We start from the raw sequence: 17,372 nt of genomic DNA, 5'->3' as shown, positions 1-17,372 counted from the left end.
AATTGTATGCCTGTATAACTCGTTGTTGTATTTTAATGTAAATTTTATTCCCTCTTTTGAAAACAAAAAAGCCCGAAATGGTGTTGGAGCAAAAGAGCATAAATATGTGCACATATAAACTCATATATATTTTTACAAACATACATATGTATGTGCATGTGCAGTGCAGTGGAAATTGCTGCTAGTTTCTGAAGGAAATTACTTGTATACTGGTCGCTTTAAAACTAGTTCAAATAGAACTATATTGAATTGGTAGAAAGGGATACACTAACTTGGGTTAAATTAAAAAAAACAACAGAAATACACATACACTTTTGCTTTTGTTTATTGTAATTGAATATTGCTAGCCATATATTTACTTAACCGTGTTATTTTCTTTCTTTCTAATTAGCATCTAATTGGCTTGAGCAAATATCGACTTAACTTATAAGAAAATAGTAATGTTCTCAAATGCTCGAATACCTAATTCAAATTAAACAATATTTCAGTAAAAGTTAATACTGTCAAATCAGTTGACTATGTACTGGGTTTGAAACTCGACAATATTTTAATTTACATAAAATCATAAAATTTTTTTTGGAAGTAGTAAACACTTTTTTGACGCTTTCGAATATTACTCCAGTTAATCTTCCAATATCACTATCGAAATCGGTTTTTTAAATGTAAAAGCCTGTAAAGTCAACGACACTGAAATCGGCAAAAATTCAAAGTTTGTTTAACAAATTAACATAGGATTGGCAATATACTACTCGTTGACCCCAATAACAGCCAAACATTTTTTATGTTTTTTAGCTATTTTTGCGCAAATTTATTTCGTTTAGCCAACAATATAAATATGTATGAGGATGCGTTTGTATTTTACACCAAAATATCCATCTGTGTTTCTATTTAGAGTACGAATTTCGAACTCTGACCTTTTCAGATGTTTGTGTGTGTATAAATGTATTGTGTTAATCCTTAAGTTCTAATATTTCATGCTTTAATCTGCACTTTTATTGGTTTGTGAATGCAGACTTTTTAACTTCAGAAACTTGCTAATGTTCATAAGTACATACATACGTGTGTATATCAGTAAGAGTCATATGGGATCAGCTGATACACATCCATATGTATATAAAATGTATTCTTAAATTTAATGCGCGTTTTTTTCACGCAATAAATTTTTAAATGCTGTATAACTTTACCGGCAATATTTGTTCCACAATTTTTAAATATTTTTTTAACATCTATGTATTTCTTCACTCCCACTACAAACAATGTACATACGTGCGTTGGTATGGGGTTTTATTTATATTTTGCACTGCTATTTTTTCGTGGATAATGCAATACTTTTATTAGTTTACTCCTATGACTTACTGTTCGAAATTGAGAGTGAGTAAAACGTGGACGTTTGTACACAAATGTGCATGTGCACACGTACATCTATTTGTAGATACCACATGGATTCGTATGTAGATAGGTATATGGGTGTACGAGTGCGCTTTTTCGCTAAGTGGAAGCAGTATGGTGATTGAACAACAGATTTTGCCACGGTTTGGCAGTCGTTTGCGCGATCGCTTGGTTTCAGTTACGAATTGTCTCTAATACGCGAAGTTTGGCACGGTGCGCAATCGCAACCGTTGTAGTTTTTTGTTGGTGTGAAGGAAGAGAAGGAATTGCTAAATCATCTGGTTTTATGGTATGCGAAAAAAATATAAATCTACATATTTGAGACAAACAAAGTTTTCGAATAAACTGTTGAAAATAATGAGTGTTGTTATGATAAATAACATAACATACGAAAATATAGTGTGGTGAAAGAAATACAATCGCATTCTAATTTTTATTTTTGAACTCGAAAATCAATTTAAAAACTCTCGTTGCATTTTAGCGCATTTTTTAAGACTCTAATTCCTAAACTAATTGTAGATGACAAAGCGCCGCTGAAACAAAAGACTTAAGACACAAACTGCATACATACATATGTATATGTTATGAGCTAGTGATTTCGCATTTATTATGTGCTAGTGCTGGTGCTGCTATTTGTGCTTCGAATTACTGATTAACCAAAAATTACGTGCACATGTTGAAAAAGTGGAATAGCAAACATTACAAAATGTGTTAATTTTTCCATAAAAATGTGTGAGTGTGTGCTGCTGCGGCAAGTTGCTGTTTCTTTTACAATGTTAGTGTTGCTAGCCACAAGCCCACTTGCATACATAGTTACACACATAGTGGTTGTGCGTTGAGCAAGTCAAATGAAACTGTATTATGTTCCACAATTATTGGGTAAAAATTGTGCAAAAGCTGAATTTAATTATAAATACTTAAAAAATACCTCCACTTACAATGCTCTCAGAAAGATTTACATACATATGTAGCAATAGTTATTAAGAAATTACAATTAAGGATCTGTCAGATTTGCATTTTCTAAACAAATACATACGAATATGGTAGAAACTGTTATTTACTTATTCTAGCAATTATATTCTGATTGTTGTCAACATTTCAGTTTCCTATAATGCGTGTAAATGTGTATGTGAGTACAAGATTTTACAGCTGTTTTGTCATTGAAGCTCTGCAATGCTAACATAAATTGCCAACAGGAAAAATCCATTTAACAAGTGTTGTCTGTTCCATTCGCAATCATAGCAAGTGAATGGACATTTTTGTAGACTTGTATGTGTGCAAGTTTGTATATATGTACATATATACCATATGTATGACGTTTGACTTCCTTATATGCCAGTTGGGGAGACCGAAAATGCACCACAAATGTAAATAAATAAACAACAAGGGTGTATTCTAGGATAAACATAATAAAGAGTGTTTTTATTTTAGCATTTAATGTAATAACTGTACATATGTAACTTCGTGACTTTATTTGGAAAAAATCAGCTTCTAAAAAAAATATCAGCTTTTAATAAAAAATGGTAAACGAAATATTTAACATAAAAAATAGCATCGGTTATGCAGCACTTTAACGACTACTATGGACCCAGTTGAAAATATTGACATATCAGACACTAAACTAAAATCGGTCACAGTTCAGAATATATCAAATGTTCAACATAACCAAAGTTTGTGAATTTTCTCGTCATACTGAGTTCATAATAAAAGAAGTATTATCAAATAATTTTGCTAAGCTTCTTGGAAAAAGAATTGATGAAAGTTATTATCTAATGGGGGAACACCTAGTGAAATAATTCCAAAAAATCATTTTGTTATTGGTTTTCGCATATTTCGATAGCATATATATTTAAATATAACATAATTAAATTTTAATTTAATATTTAATTTTTTTTTTTGAGTTACAGCTTTCTAAAGTTTAGTCACTCAATTCAATAAGCTCAATAAGTTTATCTTTAAACTCGTTTCCTTTTTACTACTGCTACTACTACTTTTTTTCAAATTGGCTACAGTTGTACCTCAAATCATCCCACCGCTATGAATGATTCCTCTTTTTATTTCCCAATTTTTTTGATTGTATCACAAATTCAATTTCGGAGAGCCCAAAATTATCAGACTATTGAGTAAAATTTTATTAAATTTCAATTATTGACAATCGTAGCTCAATGTATAGTCAATACTTGGTACGTACTTATTCTAAATTCGGAAAAGACCGCAATTACTGCAGCAGTGTAGTAGTTGGAAATAATGAATAATTCGCTAAAAATTAACATTATTGTGACATTATTTGTGTTTATTAACTAATTGAGAAAAACTATATCCAGAAAATTTTAAAACATTCACACAGTATTTTCCCCCCCAAAAATAATTGTTTGGCTATAACACTAGGTTGCCATTTAAACTCTATATATTTTAATATATACCATATGTAAACGTATAATGAATTTCGTTTGAAAGAGTTGTAATGATTTATTCAGTTGTAGCGATATTTTATTCAAAATTTCTATTATTACTACGTTTATTACGTTACTGTTGGAACGCACCTTCAACAAAGCAACAATCCGGGTAATTCAATGCTTCAAAAGCACTTGTCTTCCACGACCATTGCCTTCCACCATCCAGCAGCAGTCAGCAATCATTCACCACAACTACTTTGGCAATATCAATACGAACATTCGCTGCAACGGCAGCGCGCCACTAACCACAATCCACACTCTGCAATAGCGCCATATTGAGTAATATGCGAACTCCATACGGTTGCTCAGCGTATTGTGACGTTGTTCATGCCACATAAGTAGCGTGCAGTCGACTCAACTGTCAGTTCCACATACTAGTCGAGCACAATTTTACCAATCCTATCTCAGTTGCCGAAGCAAACACGTTGCTTGCAATCCACTTTGTTTATATAACTTTGATTTTTTCTTTGTTTATTTTTGTTTTTTTTTTTTGCGATTTTATTTATGTACTAACTCATACCAGTAATCGCTTAAGAGGCGTTTCGGGGCATCAGTACAGGTAATATATAATAGGTATATAACGTTGCTAATTGTTGTTCTGGAAGCGTTTCGAAAAAGATTCACAAAATGCAATAATTAAATAAATAAACCAGAAGATAAATTTTAAATTTGTCATACAACATGAACAATTGTTCAGCTGTCATTTGATTTATCGCATGTGAGGTGATTTTCGTTGCAATGACTGAGCGTATAACAGCATACATACATATGTACATACATAAACCGATATGTATGATTTTGCAAAGATAATCCTTACGTGCATTCGTGTTTTTCCATGTCAGTAAGTGGGAAATATGATTAATAATAACGACTGTGACGTATCTTAATCACTTTTTAACCAAACATGTGCCTGCGGCCCACCTCGACAAAGTGAATGTCGTAAAATTTAAATACCTAGATTGATTTGCGTACGCTCAAAAATTCAATGCAATTTGATGAGAAATTATTAAACACGCATTTAAATATTTTTGTTGTTGTTTGTTAATGGTGGTTTCCTTCGTAATTGCAGTTACACAAGCACACTCGAGCTAACTGACCTTGGAGTATGTTGATGTGTCTCTAGAGACATACTACACACCTTTTTCATACGTTCGATCGTACAAATGTACATACGTGTAGTATAAGCAGTGCATCTTTTGATTTGACTCTTATTTTTTTGAAACGCAGATTTTAGTAAAAAGTAAGACCTTTTATTTTTTATTTGGAGGCCATTTTATTTAATTGTTCACCTATTACAAACCGCTGTTTATACACCTATACTCCTTGCGGAAAGTATAAAATTATATACATACATACTACATACATATGTATATGTAAGCCTAAATATTGTACTTGCTTTGGATACTATAACATGATTTTGTTTTGCTGAAAACAGTTTACTTCAGAACTCAGATAAAAACCTCGAGTTTACATCTTTGGAAAAAAATATTGGAAGTATTTGATAGGATTGCTAAACTTTTGACAGAAATCGTAAATCGCAAAATAATATAGACAACTCTTGAGCAGTTTTCTGGTTTTGATATTTCCACAATAATAAGGGTTGATAGTATTCGATAAATGGCGGCAGAGGACCCAATTATCTGCAGTATTTAGTCAATATCTTCTAGTAAGGTGCAATTTGGACCTTTGGTGTCGAACGGCAGCCCTCGTACAATTATTGATTCGTAAGAGAGTTGTTATTGTCTATAAAATAATCCTTTAGTTTCTCATAAAAATACATTATACGTTGTAAGATCATAATCAAGGGTAACTTATTTACTCTCTAATTCTATAATTAACCGGGAAGCGTATGAATTAGAGCTGCTGACTCAATATGAGTCTAGTTTTAAAGCGATAATGCGATTTAAAATATGCACGAATTTTATTTCTGGTATATCACATATCAAAAATGTTAAAAGTATTTTCTATACTTTTGTACCCCCATAAAAATGTGGAACAATAAAAATATTATTTTTTTCAAATCAACATCGGTGATCAACTTTACCACCATAGAAAAATACTTATTATATATTATTATTCCTACCGATCCAATGGACCGGTAGAAGATAAAGGCTCAAACTTCTCGGTAGTCTTACTTTCGGCAAACCAGAATTCATACCGAAACTGACATTAGCCGTCTCAAAGAAATTTGTGGGAAGATCGAAGCGCTTCGTCGATTTTTAATCATCATGTGATCCAGAACCTATGTCTGAAATTTGGAAACAATGGAAATAATGAAAATAAAAAATATTTCATATTGTGAAGTAATCTGAAGTATTTTTGTAAGAGACTAATGGCCGTTTTCTCATTGTCTGGTTAGCAGTTATCTGTCAGCTAAATTCAGGTTAAAAAAATAGTTATTTACCAAAAGAAGGAGTCTTGGTTAAGTTAACAAAATCTTAACAGACTAACCAAACATTGAGAAAACGGCCCTTGTGTTGATCAAGACCAAAACTTAATATAAATTGTAGGTTCCATCAAATTGAACTATAAGTTCAACCAAGCGTTTAGCATGAATTTAGATGTCATTAAGTCTATACACTATATGTACATAAATTATGAACTGATGAAAATATTAAAAGAGTAAAGAATATGGTGCTTCAAAATCGTCAAGCCATTGTTAGAGATGACAAGAGAGCTCGACAACTCTCACGAGTTCGTTCGAATGATTTTGGTGTGGATGGAACGCTTTCTTGCTTCGATTCGATTTTTTTCAAAAAGAATACCGTAAACAGATCTCTGACATGCTTGATCGTGCGAATTCCGATCCCACATTCATGGAGAGCATTATAACTGTCGATGAGACATGGGTTTATGAATTTGACATGCAAACAAGTCAACAATCATCGGAAAGGGGAAAAAATGAGCCGAAATCTAAAAAAAAACACGCCAAAACCGCTCAAAAATCAAGGTAATGCTCATTGTTTTTTACGATATTCGTGGTTTGGTGCACCATATATTTGTTACGGAAGGACAGACGGTCAATAAGGAGTTCTATTTGTCCGTATTGATGTGAAAACATCGCTCGAATACGGCCGAAATTAAAAGAACGATTCATCGATCATACACGAGCGATAATGCACCATCGCATTGAGCCACGATTGTGACCGAATTTAAAACCAAAAAGGCAATGAATATCATCGATTAACCACCGTGTTTACCAATTTTGGCTCCGTGTGATTTTTTCTTGTTCCCCAAACAGAAATTGTCGCTCTTCTTTAATTCGCAGAAAAAGCTGATGGCTGTCCTAAAAAGTGCTTATGTAAAGTGTTTCAAGAACTGAAAAATCGTTGGCAAAGGTGTACATACATCTGGTAGGGATTACTTTTACGAGGCGACAAAATAAATATTAATAAATAATTAACTATTTTGCGTTTTATTTACAGTTCCGGGTACTTTTTTGTCACAATGTATGTACATTTGTGTAATAAAGTACGCTGTTGGAAACCCCCAATTCAGTGCAAATACAAATATTAACCCAAATATTTGCTTAAGTGTATGTTATTACTAAAACCTCATAGTAAGCATTATATACATACATATGCATACATATGTATTTTAACATATGTGCGAATATATACATACACATTTTTACGATTTAAGTCATTATTTACTTAATTACTATTTTAACTAAAATCAAGTTGAGTAATTTTCATGCCTAGACCCCCTAGCAAACACCATTCCAATTTTTCATTTCTTGTTTACAAAAGCAAAAACACACACTATGCACAAAAACTCTCGACGAACGGTGTTACAACAAACGCAATAGAACTAATACATTAACCCCCAAGAAAATGAAGTAATCAAAGAGAAGTAAACCGAAACCAAAAGGCGAATGCAAATGAATATTTGAACGTAAATATTCACTTACAAAGTCAAACACTTCGTTTATTTATGAATGCATGTGCATATGCTTGTATGCATGTATTATATATAGATATGTATATGTATATGCACATAGGAAATATGCGAAAAGACGGCCGACTGCCTTTGGTGCGTCGTTTAATGTAAAAGAGAGTTACGAGGTCAACTTACAAACAAAAAAAACGAGTTTAACCACGAAGAGACGCAGACTGCAAAAGCAATTAACCCATAAGAGACTGCGGTATTGAATGGCATTCAACAACATGCAGGCATTACAAAAATTCGTTGTAATAAAACTAAAATAAGCAACCAGCGTGTATACACATATGTATATTTAAAAAAATTAAAGGGTATCATAAGTCTCAAAATGTAATACACTTTGTACGTGCGCATGCGCATCTACATACATACACATGTATCATGTGAATGTGGATGCATCGCAACAGGTAAATGGACTGGATGGTCTGAAGTAAAAAATAAATGAACCATCCAAGGTTGGCAGCAGGTTTGTAATATCAGCAATGCGCTGCCGTGCCGGCTCCATCATCGAGTTTTATGCAATACTATGAAATGTCGAAAATGTACCGAGACCACGGCGCAGCCGAATGAGCGTGGTTTGGCGCGCTGGAGCGACCGTTGTGTACACCAGCTGAAAGAGAGCAACAGCGATTGGTAAAACCAGAAGCAGTTTATTAGCGCTACAGTTTTTTGTTGATTTTGTCATTTAGACAAGCAACCGCTTTATAAGAGTGCAAAATAAATAGCCAAAGACAAACTCACAATTTCCACTTAACGATCTTCTGGCTGAACGTGTATATGTACATATGTCGCTAGGTATTTGTGCACATACATACATATATGTATGTATATCCATGACACTAATTATTTTTGTGAACATAAGAACTGCTATGAAACTCACTCACATGCATACATACATATGTAGATACATGCATTATGCATACATATGTATGTGCAACAAAACCAACTGAATAAAAAAAATTTTAATCGATGAGCGGAAAATTAATGCCAGTGTCGAATTTGTTTTGGTTTATAAAATAGCTAGCTATTAACTTTAGGTATATGCATACCATATGTACATAAGTAGGTAAATGGCATCTAATAAATTGTTTATTGTTATGTACCGTTATTACTCGAATCAAAGTCATAAGTATTAAAATCTCGAACCTTCTTAACTGCCAACATTTTTAGTAGTTAAAATAGTTACTTTTCTATCTCTACTATCTGCACAATTCTTCACCAGAGCAGTTCAAAAACATTCGTTATTCTACAATTAAAAGTGGAAAAAATAAACAGGCTTGCAACCAATTCCAAGAAATCTACAAGAACCAAACTATCTTAAGAAAACTAAATTGGCGATTACTTTTTCTACAAGATCTTTCATTGAGCTACTATCAAATATTTATAATACCCGCCAAGAGATCTTCTATTAAAATAGGAAACAACGTTAACTTCAGTTACACCAAAGCTACTATTGTATAACGACTTTTACATTCAAAAAGCTTCCATACTTGATATTTATCGCTCCGTTTGTATGGTAGATGTATGTATGTATGTTATAATGGTGTAATATCGGCGTTTCCGACAAATTAGCAACTTCTTCCAATCATTATCTCAAAAATTAAAGGATTAGTCCGCGTATATACAGACAGACTCAGCTTCTGCGTATTACAAACTTAGTGGCAAACTTAATAACCTCTCTTCTGGTTATACAGTCTTTTACAGAAGTAATATTCCCATCAAAATGTGCTTCTGCACCTAAGCTTATGAGACGCGTACTTTAAACATCAAAAAATTGTTAAATTCAATTTTCACTTGAACCGACGGAAACACATACGAAATCGACTCGACATACTCGAAAATAAATATGCCTCAATTATGTCTCAATATAAGAAATGTTACAAACAGTAATTACTGGTTTTTCCAATACGATCCGGAAACCAAACGCCAAAACTCACAATGGTTGTCTCCGCGCGCCCCCCGCCCGTAAAAAGCTCGCATGAGCAAGTCGAAGGTGAAAACGATGATTATTGCCTTTTTTGATAGCCGTGGAATCGTCCACAAAGAATTCGTTCCACCGGGGAACACTGTGAATCAAGTCTACTATTGCCAAGTACTGGAAAGATTGAGACAGACATCGCTCGTAACTGGATCCTTCATCACGACAACGCGCCGTGCCACACCGCCCTCAGCGTGTCCCAGTATTTGGCCTCTAAAGGGATCGCCGGGTTGCAACAGCCGCCTTATTGGCCCGACATGTCTCCCTGTGACTTTTATTTGTTTCCTAAAACAAAATCATTGATCAAAATAACCCATTTTGAGTCGATTACGGACATCCAGGCGGCCGTGACGAGGGTACTCCTAGACATCCCAGTCGAAGCGTTCCAGAAATGTTACGAAGCATGGAAAACGCGCTGGAATCGCTGTGTAGGTGCCTAAGGGGACCACTTTGAAGGAGATGGCAGAGTTGTAGAATAATTTTCAAATATACGGTTTTTATGGAATCAGTCTCATTACTTAATTGTCATACCTCGTACCTATATTAATTAATATAGTTGAAAAATTTTTAGTTTATATGGTATGTTTGCTCAATAGAACTGAAACTGAAATCCGCCTACGAGCAATAAATTACCTGCTGAAAGAAAATTAATTATTTTCAATGGCGTCATAGAAACTCATGTACTAAGTACGCTGTTCGTCTATATATACTCGTATGTATATAAGTTAACAAAAATTTGCAAATGCACTTATAGTTGCATTTAATTAAGTGTTTAAACTAATGAAGTACCAATGTACGTCTGTTAAAAATTTATTAAACAAATTGTTTGTACTTCCGAGAGGCATTTACCCACTTACATATGTATATACAACAGTATTAGCACTAACTTGCATATACATATAAATACACATATGTATATTTAATATACTTATATGTTTATATTTATTATATAACATTTTGACGTACATATATAGGTACGCACAGAATGAGCGATTCCTCGAATGAATGCATTTGGAATATTAATTGTTGAAGAACAAAAAGAAAAGAAACTACGTAGGATATATTTGCATATGTGGATGTGTGTAAATAAATCTATTTTTCATCTATGTATGTATATGTTTTCATTATTTATTCTAAAACTCAATTGCACCGTTCGCGTTTATAGTATTGCAAAATAATATTCATGAGCAAAAATAGTTAGCAAAGACCAAATATTATCTGTTTAAAGTTGAATTGCTATTCTGAGTGAGACAATATTAAATTTTGCAACTGCATGCAAATACACTCTTGATAACAAATTTAATAGACAATAATAATAGATAATCGCACATTAACGATGAATTATTAACAAAAACCTTGATGTAACGATGGGCCAAAATTTATCGCGTCGAAAATTTAGATACGCTTGCAAATTTCAAGAAGAAAGTTATTGATTAACAAGATTAACCAGAGGATCGAAACCCAAGTAATATATACAGTTGATCTTCCCTAACTCGAATTGCCATAATGCACAAATAAATTTCGAGTTATGGAAGGAAATTTGTATGAAATTTGACTTCTGTTGCGAATTTTAGACTCATACATTGGCCGACAAATTCGACAAAAGGTTTGTTAGATAAATGAAAATATAATATGTATGAGAGTTGTGGATAGTATCGACCCGATTTGATTTATTTTTGTCCATACTACATACCATTAATATGCAACATACTACTAAAATCTCCTCTGAGGTTCAATATGGCACCCTCGCCAACAAAATGGTGTAAAGTCACTCGGATGGTATGTGTTTGTTATATGGGGGCTAAGTCAAGTTGTCGCCCGATGTTATCTATTTTAGGCACAAATATACATTGTGGTCAATAAAACACGCTGTCTCATTTTCATAGAGACGACTCGACGTTGGCCGATATAGGCGGTATAAAGCTATAAGTGGGCCAGGCCATAGATGTCTCTTGCTACTGCAATCTTCTGTGCCAAATAATAGTTCTATACCTTATTTTAGTGCTTAATTATGGCACTTTATAGGTTAATGGTGGTTAAATAAGAGTATACTGTCTGAGGTAGTGGACAATAAAAGCAGTTTTTTGCTTTACTTAATTAACTACGATTTCGCAGATGTAAATATGTTGTATGAATATACGTAGGAGATAAATATATATGTATTTTTATTTCATTATGTAATGAGCCGTGAGCACTGGCAGCTATTTTAATATCAAAATATGGTATATGCAAATAGATATACATATATCTGTATGTATGTAGATCTATGTATATTTCTTACGACTTATTGGCTATCATCAAGTTCTTATTATGTTCCTGTTTTGTATGTTATTTTTTCCAGTTTGTACACGGTCTGAATAATTTATGCCGTCCATGATTCTAAAGCCAGTGTGAGCACCACTTAAACGTCAACGTCTCTAGCAGCATATCAACATCAGATCACAGCTACGTGCACATTTATATATCCACAGGTTTTTATAATACTCATACATATAATTGGCTCACACTGGTCTGAAAAGAATATTTCCAGCGAGTCATCTATATGTAAGAGTATAAGTTAGCATAAACCGAATTTAGCAATTTAGCGAATATAGATACAAACAAGCGATAAATTCCTGCAATATGGCGGCCGTAGAGGTACGCAACGGATACAAATACTATGGCAGTAAATCAAATCCGAAAATTATTCTCAATTACTTGAATATGAATGTAATGCGCGGTTCAATGTGAGTACGATTAACTTACTTCAATCACCCAATTGAGTGTGTAAGGCCTTGTTTATAAGTATGTATTTCTTTGTTCTATTTTATCATTCACAGATATGGTCTTCTTGGTGCTTCAGGTTGCGGCAAAACTACTCTACTCTCCTGTTTAGTCGGCCAGCGGCAGCTTAATAGCGGTGAAGTCACAGTCTTGGGCATGAAGCCTGGGCAACCGGGCAGTGGCATTCCAGGTGCACGTATTGGCTATATGCCGCAGGTGAATATCATTCTAAGGTTTAGTTATAAAATTGTTTTTTTTTTTTTGTGTAATCATTCCCCGTCCTATCTGAAAATTGCCTTACATATGTATCTACAATGTCCTTCACTAATTTGTTATTTCATTTCAAAATGTTCAAAGATTTTTACAGAATAGTTTAGTTGACCTAACGGTTGTAGGTATCACCCAAAACTTATCGAGATAGATATAGGTTGATGTATATACATACATATAAGTATAATGATAATGTCTGTCCGTTCGTCCAAGCTGTACGTTGAGTAAAAGTTGAAATATCTTGATAAAACTTCGTATGCGTCTTCGTTAGCCAAAAAAAATTACGATTTCGTAGGCTCGGATCACTGCCACTCCCACAGTACACTATTAAGCGAAAACCTATAAGGTGCCATAACTAAGACTAAAATAATATAATATATAAAACTCTAATTTGGCACAGGAGATCACAGTAGCGAGGGGCAAAGATTTTATGTACATACATATCCCCTAATCTCCTAAACCATTAAAGCTACAACAACCAAATTTATCTAGCACAAATATTATAAGAATTTTTACTAACTGGACCGGTGGGAAAATTGGACTGTGGGCGTGACACTGACCACTTTTAGATGAAAACACATATTTTCAGACCGCTCGACAGATTTCAACTAAATTTAGTAAGTTACGGTGTGAAAATAGGTGAAATCAGACTACAGCCACGCTTTTTTCCCGTATAACCCAATTTAAAATTCCATCTGATTATTTACTTTCGAGTGCACAAATGATGAAGCAATTAATATATCGGGTATGGAGTATGACACCTTATGGCCAAAAATTGTCCAAATCCAACAAAAACTTTTCAAGCCCCTAGGTACCGAATATTTATGCCCCAGTACCTACAGTTGACTTTTTACCAAACATATCCATCAATGTGTGAGGTATACTATATGTACTTAGCCCTTACTTTATATGTTTATTAAACAGGAAATCGCTCTTGTTGATGAGATGACGGTAAAAGAGACTATCTTCTATTTTGGACGCATTTATGGTTTGAAGGAAGAACAGATTCGGGAGAAATTCAAAATATTACGTTCACTGTTGCAACTACCACCACCAAGGCAGCTAGTAAAGAATTGCAGCGGTGGCCAACAGCGACGAGTCTCATTCGCATGCGCCATGATACACGAACCAGAATTACTGATACTAGACGAACCGACAGTGGGTTTAGATCCCATGCTACGGGAAAAGTAAGTATTCGAGTGAGATCATTATACCATGTACTATATATTTCAAATTTTTCGTCACTGGGTACATTGCTATAATAATTTATATTCAAATATAAGTAGTCGAGAAAGAAAATGCTTTAATTGTGTATCGACATAAGCTACAAATTTAGTAGAAACTATGCGGTTTTAATTTTTCTAAAAGTCTAAAATACTATACACATCTCTTCATTTTAATTTTAGAAATTTCGAAAGTATATAATATTCGGCTGAACCTAAATTTACCTCTTCCATACATTTTTTTAATAAAACTTCGTTTTTTACACTAGAATATGGGACTTTCTTGTGGAAAGCACTAGGAATAGCAAAATGGCTGTGATCATTACTACACATTATATAGAAGAGGCCAAAAAAGCCAATTGCGTAAGTTCGTATAAACTTTTATAGATATTTTATATATTATTATATATTATATAAATATATTTCGTTTTAGATCGGCTTAATGCGGAATGGTGTACTATTGGCGGAAGATACTCCAATTAATATAATGATAAAATTTGAGTGCAACTCTATTGAGGATGCCTTTCTAATATTGAGCCAAAAACAAGGTGACTCAGACATAGTGCAGCCCAACACGATTAACACCTCCCAATCGCCTGCAATTATGCATTCTGTGGAAGTAATCGACGCAACCTCTCCAGAACCCAACGACATGTGCAAAAAGCTTCCATTGGTCGATGAAAACGACAACAAAACGCAACGAACTGATCAGGGCGGCCATTGTCGAGAGCAAGAAACCGAGAATAGAAAGCGAATACTTTTCACGACGCGCGGCCGCATTAAAGCTTTGATGACAAAAAATTTTGTTCAACTTTTCCGACAGCCGTCGTAAGTGGAAATAACCTATGTACATATGTATATTTATATTTAATAGTATTTAAGAAGTTTGGTTTTTAATTCTAATTTTATGTGCTATTTTCAGTGGAATAATATTTATGCTGTTCTTCCCGCTAATCCAGCTCACCTGCTTTTATTTAGCTATAGGCAAAACTCCAACAAATCTAAAACTCGGTATCGTCAGTGGTGAAGTAAATGATTATGCAACATGTTTTGATCAGAATTTAAGGACTGTTTTTAATCACAATGACACGTGCGAATTTAAAAAGATATCGTGTCGTTATATAACCGAGTTGGGTGATGACATCGCTGAGAGAGTATGTATTTACCTATATTTTTGTTAAACTTCAAAAAAAAGTTGGAAAATTAGCTAAATACATATAAAAATAGTATTATCAAAAATAAAAAGCTATTAACATACAAATGCATACATATATCAATATTTGCCCAGGTATACTACAAAACAGAGGAAGAAGCTTATAATGCAGCCAAGCGCACTGAAGTCCTCGGTTATATCATGTTCCCCAGCAATTTCTCCGAATCAATGAGAGTGCGAATGGAGGAGGGACGTTACGCGGATGACGGCGCAGTGGAAAACTCCGTGCTTAGTGTTCACATTGATATGACAGGTAAATAGCTTTCAGCAGACTCAACTCTGAATACATACATACATATAAACAAAGCTCGTATTTAGTTAACTTCAGTTTATAAAGAAAATTAGTTTATAAAGAATGGATGCTCTTTTAAAAACATTATTTTTGTTCACTCTATTTTGACAATTTTACTATGCCTGATAAATAATTCCTGATTTTTTTCTTTCATTTTTTAAATTATTTTACTATATGAAAGATCAACAAATTGGATACTTTATTGAACGCAAATTACGTGATAGTTTTGGTTCTTTTGTGAAAAACGTGTTAGCTGATTGCAATCTACCAGCTGGCTTGGGAAATATTCCTATACAATTTCAGGAACCCGTTTACGGTTCGTTTGATATTGAATTTCAGCAATATGTAGCGCCTGGTGTTGTCATGACGTAAGTCCCTAGGCTTTATTTGTCAATTCGAAAAAACTGAAACATTTCGGTGCAACATTGCTAATTACTAATTATACATAAATTTCTTTGTTTGGTCAGTATGGTGTTCTTTTTGGCTACATTGATGACGGCCGCCGTTTTCATTTCGGAGCGTATGGACGGTGTGTGGGATCGCACACTGGTGGCTGGAGTATCCGCCATGGAAATGCTGTGGGCGCATCTACTCACACAGCTCATTATAATGGCATTCCAATCTTTTGAGGTTATAATGTATATTGGATTGGTATTTGACACTTACAACAAAGGTGATACAGCAACACTTATTGGTCTATTGACAATGACAGCCTTTTGTGGAATGCTTTTCGGTAAGCAAACCCCACTTATCATATGTTAATGTAAATTTTGTAATATTTTAAAATTAAAAAAAATTACAATTTAAAGGTTTGCTTATATCGGTGTATTGTAAATCGCATACCGAAGCGAATTTCGTGGCCACTGGTGCATTTTATCCAATGATAATTCTTTGTGGTGAGTAGTAGAAAATTTACATATGTATATATGTATGTGCATATGCATAGCTATGTATATTAATAATTATTTAAATCTATCTTAATTACAAGGACTGCTATGGCCACTGGAAGGAATGCCGAAATCTCTACAAGACATTGTTTTATTCTTTCCGTTTACGATCCCATCTATATCAGCACGAAACATTATAGAGAAAGGCTGGTCAATTACAAATTGGCAAGTGTACAATGGATTCATAGTAATGTCAGTATGGATAGTTATATTCTTTACACTCTGTATGGTGGGCCTTAAACGTAAAGCTTAATCCGATCTGGGATCTGGCGCCAAAGAAGAAGTTTTAGTATTAAATTTTGCATATGTATATACGTATATAGAAATAGGTAAAAATAATGCAGATGTTACAAATACACACACAAAGTTATTGGTAAAAATTCAATTTTAGCAAAAATGCTTTATCTCAAAATTCTGAACCGAACTTTACGTAGCACGTCATACACTTGCAAATTTGCAAATTTAAAATATATGAAAATTCCTAAATCGATCATCTAAATTGTTATCATGCATACACATTCACTAATTTTCATCCTGAACATAACTTTTCACCTCGTTAAAGAATTTATAATATTTTTGTAATATTTTAGATACAATGTATGTGGTAGGAGATATACAAACATATATGTACATTTGTAGTATAAACATAATCACATAGAGTTAACAAAAATGTTTATGTATTTATGTACTTATGTAAGAAAAAAGTGTAAATACAATACTATTGGACGTAAACGAGCAAATATTTAATAAATACTATTTTGCATAAAGAAATTCTTTATTATCACAACAGTCTCGTTGTTTTATTTGCAATGAAGGAAATGATTTTGCTAAAATCATGTCGTTTTTTCATACATTGTTCAACTAAAAGTACGTACTTACAGATCCTCATACATACATTG

The 17,372-nt window shown here is 33.6% G+C and overlaps 1 protein-coding gene across 2 annotated transcripts; it reads left to right on the top strand.

Annotated features, from left to right (window-relative positions):
- The first annotated feature begins 1,519 nt into the window (after window positions 1-1,519).
- Window positions 1,520-17,262, top strand: LOC105222826 (ABC transporter G family member 20). Of its 2 annotated transcripts, none has more exons than XM_011200314.4 (13): window positions 1,520-1,678; window positions 12,107-12,236; window positions 12,360-12,491; window positions 12,585-12,744; window positions 13,723-13,985; window positions 14,291-14,384; window positions 14,455-14,849; window positions 14,944-15,175; window positions 15,310-15,487; window positions 15,708-15,894; window positions 15,994-16,259; window positions 16,336-16,422; window positions 16,515-17,262. In XM_011200314.4, exons 3-13 carry the CDS (start codon window positions 12,388-12,390, stop codon window positions 16,724-16,726), a joined length of 2,178 nt encoding a protein of 725 aa, XP_011198616.2. In that variant the 5' UTR covers window positions 1,520-1,678; window positions 12,107-12,236; window positions 12,360-12,387; the 3' UTR covers window positions 16,727-17,262. The 2 variants fall into 2 exon arrangements, with proteins under 2 accessions (XP_011198616.2, XP_011198615.2); XM_011200313.4 differs by having other exon boundaries at window positions 12,296-12,491.
- The last annotated feature ends 110 nt before the right edge of the window (window positions 17,263-17,372 follow it).

The sequence above is a fragment of the Bactrocera dorsalis genome, chromosome 2 (genome assembly GCF_023373825.1).
Source record: "Bactrocera dorsalis isolate Fly_Bdor chromosome 2, ASM2337382v1, whole genome shotgun sequence".
Taxonomy (NCBI): Eukaryota; Metazoa; Arthropoda; class Insecta; order Diptera; family Tephritidae; genus Bactrocera; species Bactrocera dorsalis.
Note: the sequence above shows the minus strand (reverse complement) of the source record. Positions and strands in the feature narration are given on the sequence as shown.